Here is a 9,836-nt window from a genome sequence, read left to right as displayed (position 1 = left end):
ACATTCTAACACTCTGAGAGCTGGCTCTAAGGGAGCTGGATCAGTGTCCAGGATTTTCGATGTATAAATAAAGGGTGACTTGATGACATACTGGCCTCTGCAGAGTTATTTCAAGAATTCTCCAAAAGAAATTGGATAAAGCGTATTTCACAATCATTGCTCCAGTTCACTGTGTGAATGGGAGTGGCATTTGAATTTGCTAATGTTGACATTACTGGGAGTGATTATACAGCAATTTTTGAAGCTGCAAATAATAGGCGTGTAAAATCCAAACAGAAGATTCTAGTACATGCCGCACCTGTAAAGAGAAAGGACAGGTCCCTGCTGAACTAATTAATCTCAGGAGGGCAGCAGTTGATTTGCTATTATTGGCCTTAATACCCTGAGGTTAGGAAGAATAAAAATGAATGAGGCTGTTTATTCTTGACGACTGTTGCTTGAAAGTGTTATGTGGACAATTTGCAATAGAATAATTTAGCATTACTGTTGACTAGCCTTATGATAAAGAAAAATCACTTGGGTTGTCTGTACCAATGAGATAGTACTATGTAATAGTAATCACAATCTCAAATGGAGGAGAGAAAAGGGAATAAGTAGTTTGCATTTTTAAATGTTGTAATTCTTTTTTTTAAAAAAAAGCAAGTAGCTGCCAGCTCACAAGAAACAAGAAATTATTAATTCACTTGAAAGAAAATTCCTTCTCCCTTAAAAGCACTGACTCATTGCTGGAGTATGACTTTACAAGGATCAAACACCAATAGTATCTTATACAAACATCATCACTTGCATAAACCTTGGTAGTTGACAATGAATGCAGCTGATGGAACCCTTACAATAATTGTACAGTGGTAAGAGAAAATGCTATTAAAATGGAAGGAATGAATACAAAGATATCCTCTGTGATCAAAACTACACTAGACTGGAGATAAAGAGCCAATTATATCTGCTTTTGAATTGGGGAAACTCATTCAGCAATTTATACTCACTTCTATTTAAATTGGATACAGGTACTTCAGGTACGAGGAATTTTATAAATGTATGGGACAAAGTGAACAGTTCAAATTAAATATACTATGGGTATGCAAACAATGCTGTTCTGGAATGTGCAGGAATCTGCCCTCTCTAACCTTTACCTGCATATGTGCTGCAACTCCGTCAATGTTACATGGAAAATGCCTATTCATCCTCTTTGGAATACTACTTGCTTATCTGTAACAGCCCCTTAGGCATGAATGAAGCCTGCTTTGTTTAGTGCCTTTAATACACCTTATTTGATAAGAACCAGTAACATTAAAGAATATTGGAATCATATTTTTCTAGTTGCTTGATGCAATACAAACTGTCAATGTCAAAATATACTAGAAACTTTGAAGATTCTATTCAACACTTTATAGATAGTCACCCTCAGCAAATGTACTTAGATATTCTAGCTAGTACCCAATCCAACGTCTCTGGCATTCTGTTCTGGTAAGCAAGCGGGGTGGGTCCAGAAAGGTAGATAACAATTGGTAGGAAAATCATTTACTTTTATTTCAAAATTGTGCAATGCTCCAGATACCACAACCATTATCCCCACCACCCACATTCTGCTAACTATTTCTGTCTACCTAGATCTGCTTCCTGACACTTTTGCAATTCCTTTCCAATAGTCTGTACTGCTTGTACTAGACCCACCTTCTTTTCTGAGAACATATTTATCACACTCTCTTCCATTTTACTATTGACTGATGCATCAGTTTCTATCGCTGAACTTGATTATGGGATGGATAAATTTCATATTCAGGGCTGAGTGGAGTTGAGGATAATCAGGTCAGCCATGATCTCATCAAATGGCAGAGTAGGTTCATTGGGCTGAATGGTCTACTTCTGTTCCTTTATCTCATGTGGTTAAACATAATTAATTATATAAAGGCAGGTTATTCTTGCTGTTTAGGGAAAAAGGAGTTATTACAGCAAAATGATATGCAAAGTCCAGATCAACTTCCCAATAAGTCAGAGAATCCAACCTATGTTACAACAGCAAAAGAGAAGTCACTGTAATCACAAACACTACCAATCATTAGGTTGCAACAGGTCCCAAAATGGCAGTAGGGAAGGCCTTGCAGAAATCAAAGGGATCAATCAGACTTGCAGGCTTCCAATGGCCAGTCTGTGCTATCTGTAGGAGGAGGGAGAATGTGGATGGTAATACCTTTGGGGTTCTGAATGGGCACGGTTGCCCAGAAAGGAGCCACCTCGTTCCAAACAGGATTTACCTAATGAGCCAGTAACGAGGAGCTGCAGGTAAACTCTCAAGAGGCAGCAGGAGGAAGTTCTGAAAGTCCATAAGTGAGCTGGCAGATGAGCACTGATGTAACAGAGCTGCTGGCAAGGTGCCCAATCTTATAGCCACTTCATACCCTTAAGTTTGCCATCCTACTCAAGGTCAGAAGAAATTCTTGTCCCCGTAACTTTGTTGTTAACATCAATTCAATTTGCCATGGTTTTATATTTTAATTCTGGGGGAATCAAAACTACATTAGTAATGTGAACCCTAGGACCAAGTTTTGCTCCAGTAATCAATCATACATTACTTGATTAAATCTCAACTTTTGAAAAATCTCATCCTGAAATTTTGCTCATCTTGAATTTAATTAGTAATTGAGTTACGTACACATTTACAAACTCCACTTCAAGTCTATGATTTGAGTTAGTTTCGTTTAACTGAAAATAAGTCATCACTTTTAAGCAAAAGACTTTTATCTATTAGCTTACAAAAAGAGAATGAAAATAATTAACTAGTTACCAACATCATGAAATTCACCTACAAATAACATAATCTCCTTTCACTGAAAAAGTACATTTAATAGAAGGTTTTGTATATGAATCGATCCAATCAATTAAGGCTGTAAAAAGTAGCATTCAAATATATTATAGTTGTTAACTGGAATGTACTTTTCAAAGGGTCACCATCAGGATTTTCACAGTAAAACGTAAAATAAGATCCAATGAACCCTAGTAAAGCTCCTGGACTCGCATGGTAAATTATTTGACGTATTCAGGTATTATAAGCCACTGGCCCTGTCAAACAAAATGTGCTTAGCTTGGCTATTTTGACATTCTTTTTTGACAAGCGCAATAATTTGATCTATATATAGGTCTCAATAAGAACACCGAGTGAGTATTCTGTATGATTAGCACAACATATTGATTGAGCTACAGTTGGGTAACTGTAAAGGTACAAATATTTGGACAGATACAGTTTTAATGCTTAAAAAGCAATTCTAAGGTCATGAGTTTAAGTCTATGACAAAGAGCTGTGAAATAAATGCAGTATTAAATCTTTGAAAAGGAGTTATTTGAAGGATTCTGGCAAGGAAATACTGAAAAACCACCACTAGTTGAGATTATAAAGGCCTTCAAAAAATAACCTTCAACAATGTCATAATTCTAATGACTAATAAAGCCTCATGCCACTTGCATGTAATCTAATAAATCTGTAGAAGTGTTCACCAAAACATTGTGAAACTATTCCCCTTTAATATCGAATTCGTAAGTCAGTTTACAGGAACAGTATTTCTACCCATTCCCAGGAAATCATAGCTTATCTCTGCAATATCAAAAACTTGATAAGCATGTTCTGGAGAAAGCAGGCTGTACAGGGATCCATTTTTTTCTTGACTTTCTTGTAAAAAGTTAGCAATGGCCTTCCAGCGGCTTATTTCAACTTCATCATCGATCCATTTGTTTGCTGGTAACATTGTGGAATGAAGAAGAGGATATGCACTGTCATGGTACACTTGGACAAATAAATTCTTCAGAAATGTTGCATCCCTCTGAAAATAACAGGAACAAGTTCTAACTTATTTCAATAATAAGGATTTTTAATATTCATTTAAAAATAAGATTAATTTTATGATTTTGTTGTCAAAGGATTTCAAAATTTAAACCAAAATAAAACAAAAATCCTGAGTAAAAACATTCTATAGGATAGGTTCCCATTCGAAACAATAAGGAACTTATCTTGGTGTATTCTGCACACTTCACATTAAAATACTAATGTAAAATACAATAACTACTAATCCAAGGTATTTTCTGATGAAGGGTCTAGGCCCGAAACGTCAGCCTCTCTGCTCCTATGATGCTGCTTGGCCTGCTGTGTTCATCCAGCCCTGCACCTTGTTGTCTCGGATTCTCCAGCATCTGCAGTTCCTACTATCTCTAATCCAAGGTGTTGGCAGGTTTATGTAAACATATAGATTAAAAAAAAAAGACTCTTACGGCACAGTGGGAGTGTCCCTATCTCTTGGACTGAAGGTCACCCATGTTCAAATTCTACCTGCCATGTAGGTGTGACATAACATATCTGAACAGATTGATTAAAATAAGTTCTATATATAAAAACAAACTTCAGAAATTGTAGTTATACTGCCACTTCAACATTTTCAATTTTGCAATGATACAGTATTGCTGTATACTTTAATACATTGAATATGATAGTATAATTCAGAAGTCAAATTGAATATCTTTTATATTTATACTTTAAATTTAATTGTGTTGCCTTTTACAGCCACTGGACATCTCTCAAAGTATTTGTCAGCTAACAAAGTACTTTTTGAAGTGTAGTTACTGATGTGGTAATGTAACACTGTCACCTCAGTCATGATATTCAAGGTTCACTTTCCAGGAGAATGAGAGATGTAAAATGCCAGCAGCAGAAAATTATAAAATGGATTGCTAGTTGCAATAAATGTTTAGCTTCACGATTGCAGTTTCACAGAGTATCGGCTGATTGTGTTATATCGTAATATTATGATATCATGAAATCAGAGTATTCATTAATTAGCAAGATATAGGCTACCATTTCTCCTCACCTGTTAACAACATGCATTTATGGGGCAATGAATCTCAGAAGATTTAAAAACAGCATTTAACACTTTACCTTCATAGGCCAGCTGAGAGTTGCTTCCTTTTCAGACCATGCACTCTGTCAAATGGAAATCAAAATATTGTCAGTAATGGTGAGAATATTTATCATGTTTACAGTACTTCCATCAATAGTAAAGGAAAATGTCCTTATTTGCAGTTACAGAAATAAAAATATTCAAATAGATATGTAGAGAAGTGTAAAGTGTTTTTTTTTTGTTATAAAGAACAGGGAATGACTATTGTCTAAGACTATTTGTCTAGACTATTGTCTAAAGTAATGGTGAATGACTGAATGTTCTGGATGTGCTGCCAATCAAGCAGGTTGCTTTTCCTGGACAGTGTCAAGCTTCTTGATTGTGGTTTGAGCTGCACTATTCCAGGCAAGTGCAGAATGTTTCATCACACTGCTGACTTGTACCTTGTAGATGGGGGACAGGAGGTGAGTTATTTGCTACAGTATGCCTAGCCTCTGACCTGCTCTTGTAGCCACTAATTATCTGGCTAGTCCAGTTCAATATCTGGCTATTGGTAACCCCCAAGATGCTTATAGTGGGAGATTCAGTGACACCACTGAATGTCAAGGAGCAAAGGTTAGATTGTCTCTTATTAGAGATGATCTGCCTGGTATGTGGATGGAGCAAATGTTAGTTGCCACTTTTCAGTCCAAGCTTGGAATTTGTCCAGGTTTTGCCACACTTGGACATGGACTACTTCAGTATATGAGAAGTTGGGAATGGTGCTGAACATTGTGCAATCAGCAGCAAACATTCCCACCTCAGACCTGATGATGAAAAGTCACTGATGCGGCAGCTGAAGATGCTTAAGCATAGGACATATCCTGAGGAGCTCCTGCAGAGATGTCCTGGTACTTAAATGACTGATCTGCAACAACTACAACCATCTTCCTATGTGCCAGGTATGACTCCAACCACCAGAGTTTTCTGCGATTAACACAGACTCCAATTTTACTAGGGCTCCGTGATGCCGCACTTGGTTAAATGTGGCCTTAATCTCAAAGGACATCTTCCCTGGAATTCATGTTTTAACCAAGTTTATCATGAGGCCAGGAGCTGGATGGCTCTGGCAGAACCCAAGCGGTATGCTGCAAGGAGTGGTGCTGGGCCCACTGCTTTTCGTCATTTATATAAATAATTTGGACGTGAATATAGGAGGAATGGTTAATAAGTTTGCATATGACACCAAAATTGGCGGTGTACTGGACAGCCAAGAGGTTATCTCAGAGTACAACAGGACCTTGATCAAATGGGCAATGGGCCGAGAAGTGGCAGATGGAGTTTAATTTAGATAAATGTGAGGTGCTGCATTTTGGTGAGGCGAATCAGGGCAGGACATATACACTTAATGATAAGGTTTTGAGAAGTGTTGCTGAACAAAGAGACGTAGGGATGCAAGTTCATAGCTTCTTGAAAGTGGAGTTGCAAGTAAACAGGATAGTGAAAGCAGCATTTGGTGCATTTGCCCTTACTGGTCACTGCATTGAGTATAGGAGTTGGGAGGTCATATTGCAGTTGTAGAGGACATTGGTTAGGCCACTTTTGGAATACTTTGTTCAGTTCTGGTCTCCCTGCTATAGGAAAGATGTTGTGAATCTTGAAAGGGTTCAGAAAATATTAACAAGGATGTTGCCAGGGTTGGATGTTTTGATCTACAGGGGGAGGCTGAATAGGCTGGGACTATTTTCCCTGGAACTTCGAAGGCTGAAGGGAGACCTTATAGAAGTTTATAAAATCATGAGGGGCATGGATAGGGTGAATTGCCAAGGTCTTTTCTGTAGGGTAGTGGAGTCCAGAACTGGAGGGCATAGGTTTAAGGTGAGAGGGGAAAGATTTAAAGGGAACCTAAGACTTCTTCATGCGGAGGGTGGTGCATGTATGGAACGAGCTGCCAGAGGAAGTTGTGGAGGTTGGTACAATAACAACGTTTAAAAGGCATCTGGATTGGTATATGAATAGTAAGAGTTTAGAGGGATATGAGCCAAATGCTGGAAAATGCGACTAGATTAATTTGGGATATCTTGCCATTGTGGGCAAGTTAGACTGAAGGGTCTGTTTTCACGCTGTGCATCCCTATGACTCTAAGTGCCGAGAGAGTGATCCATCTCGGTCTTCTCCATAGGTCCAAGCAGTACAGATGCCAGTCTTCAGCCAATTCAAATCACTCCATGTGAGATTAAGAAAAAGTTTGAGGCATTGGATAATGCAAAGGCTATGAGTGGTGACAACATTTTGGCAACAGTACTGAAGACTTGTGCACCAGAACTTGCCGGGACCCTTGGCCAAACTGTTCCAGTCCAGCTATAACATTGACATCTATCTGACAATGTGAAAAATTGCCCAGATTTGTCACGCGCACAAAACATCCAAAAAATACAACCTGGCCATTACCTTCCCGTCAGTCTACTCTTAATCGTCAGTAGTGATGGAAGGTATCAACAACAGTGCTGTCAAGCAGCACAAGCTTAGCAATAACCTGCTCACTGACACCCACCAGAGTCATCAAGCTCCTGGCCTCATGATAGACTTGGTTAAAACATGAATTCCAGAGAAGACAGCCTTTGAGTTTAAGGCCACATTTAACCAAGTGTGGCATCACGGAGCCCTAGTAAAACTGGAGTCTGTGCTAATCGGGGAAAACTCTCTGGTGGTTGGAGTCATACCTGGCACATAGGAAGATGGTTGTGGTTGTTGCAGATCAGTCATTTCAGCACCAGGACATCTCTGCAGGAGTCCAAAAAGCAACCTTGCAGCAACACCCTCTGTCTCCTATCTTCGAGCCACCTAAGTATCCAAATTGCTAGCTTTCCCTGTATTCCATGTGATCTACTTTGTTAACCAGTCTGCCATGCAGAACCTTGTCAATCGCCTTACTGAAGACCATATAGACCATGTCCACTGCTCTGCCTTCATCAGTCCTCTTCGTTACTTCCTCAGAAAACTCAACTGTTAGTGATTTCTGGCTGAAGATTGTTGCTAATGTTTCAGCCTTATCTTTTGCACCAAAGTGCTGGGTTCTCCCATTATTGAACAAAGAACAAATAAAATTACAGCACAGGAACAGGCCCTTCGGCCCTCCAAGCCTGCGCCGATCCAGATCCTCTACCTAAACCTGTCACCTATTTTCCAAGGATCTGTATCCCTCTGCTCCCTGCCCATTCATGTATCTGTCTAGACACATCTTAAATGACGCTATCGTGCCCGCCTCTACCACCTCTGCTGGCAATGCGTTCCAGGCACCCACCACCTTCTGCGTAAAGAACTTTCCACGCATATATCCCTTAAACTTTTCCCCTCTCACCTTGAAATCTCACCTACAAAACGGGATCAGTGGATTGGATCAGTCAAGTTAGAGAAACGTTTTGAGAATGCAAGGAAAATTATTATCACAGAATGATTCAAAAAGCAGACTTTCAAATTTAGAAACTTATTTAGATGAGCATCAAATATTAAAGACCAGTGAAGCAGCAAATCTGGCAGATACCTATACTCTCTCTCACAGACCATTATATATGGAGAAATGGACATATGGAAATCTTTCACCTCACCTGACCTTGAGTTACTAGAGATGTTCTTTTCTCTTTCGTGCACAGTCAATTCTTGTGGGAACCAAAAGAAACGTGGTGATTCCTCGGAATGAGGAAAAGTGTAGCTAGCTCCTTCTAACACATAAATCAGTCCATATATTGAAGATGGAGATATTTGTGGGTTATCCTCCTCCAGGGAGTTGTTGAATTGTTCACCACCATTCACAACTGGATATGGTAGGGCTGCAGAGTTTAGGTCTGATTCATTGGTTATGGGATTACTTAGCTTTGTCTATCACTTGCTGGTCATGCTGTTGGCACACAAGTAGTCCTGTTTTGTAATTGGGTTTACCCCTTATTTTTAGGTCTGCCCAGTGCTGCTCCTGGCATGCCCTCCTGCATTGATGCCAAAGCTTGATGCTTATGGTAGAGGGGGGATGTGTCAAGCGATGAGGTTACAGATTGTGTTAGAGTACAATTCTGTTGCTGCTGATGGCCCACAGCACTTAATTGATGCCAAGTCTTGATTTGTTAGCTCTGTTCAAAGTCTATTTGATATAGTATGTGATAGTGCCACACAACACAATGTGAGATATTATCAATGAGAAGGTTGGACTTTGTCTCCAAAAGTACTGTGCAGTGGTCATTATTACCAACACTGTCATGGACAGACGCACCTGTGGCAGGCAGATTGGTGAGGATGAGGCCAACTACATTTTTTCCTCTAATTTTCTCCCTCGCCACCCGCTTTAGTAATGTCCTTTTGGACTCGATCAGTTCTGGCTCATTGGTTAGTACTGCTTCCTCACAGCGCCAGGAACCTGGGTTCGATTCCACCCTCGGGCAACTGTCTGTGTGGAGTTTGCACATTCTTCCCTTGTTGCGTGGGTTTCCTCCGGATGCTCCGGTTTCCTCCCACAGTCCAAAGATGTGCAGGTTAGGTGGGTTATAGGGGGATGGGTCTGGGTGGGATGCTCTGAGGGTCGGTGTGGACTTGTTGGGCTGAAGGGCCTGTTTCCACACTGTAGGGATTCTATGATTCCTGTAGCGGTCCGGTCGAGCCACTCTTGGTGGTGGACGTTGAAGTCCCCTACCCAGAGTACATTCTGCATACTTGCCACTCTAGGATCTTCTTCCAAATGTTCTAAATGTTGTTCAACATGGAGGAACACTAAGTTGCCAGCCAAGGGAGCACAGCACATGGAGGATTCCTTGCCCATGTTTCATCTGATACAATGAGACTTCAAACACAATGAAGTCAATATTGAGGACTCACATGTTAACTCCTTCCCAACTGCAATCCACTGTGCGACCACCTCTGCTGGGTCTGTGTTGCCAGCTGGACAATACATATTCTAATGAGTGGACATTAATTACTGGAGGTGGT

General features: G+C 40.0%; 1 protein-coding gene across 1 annotated transcript in view; it reads right to left on the bottom strand.

Annotated features, from left to right (window-relative positions):
- Window positions 1–1,505: 1,505 nt before the first annotated feature.
- nphp1 (nephronophthisis 1) overlaps window positions 1,506–9,836 on the bottom strand; it is a 103,981-nt gene continuing 95,650 nt past the window's right edge. The window contains exons 17-18 of the mRNA XM_048596683.1: window positions 4,922–4,966; window positions 1,506–3,815 (exon numbers count right to left, since the gene is read on the bottom strand). Coding sequence (XP_048452640.1) covers window positions 3,537–3,815; window positions 4,922–4,966 — 324 coding nt within the window. The 3' untranslated portion in view covers window positions 1,506–3,536. The remainder of the gene's footprint in view (window positions 3,816–4,921; window positions 4,967–9,836) is intronic.

The sequence above is a fragment of the Rhincodon typus genome, chromosome 5 (genome assembly GCF_021869965.1).
Source record: "Rhincodon typus isolate 14 chromosome 5, sRhiTyp1.1, whole genome shotgun sequence".
Taxonomy (NCBI): Eukaryota; Metazoa; Chordata; class Chondrichthyes; order Orectolobiformes; family Rhincodontidae; genus Rhincodon; species Rhincodon typus.
The sequence above is the reverse complement of the archived record's forward strand: the minus strand, read 5'-3'. Positions and strand labels throughout refer to the sequence as shown.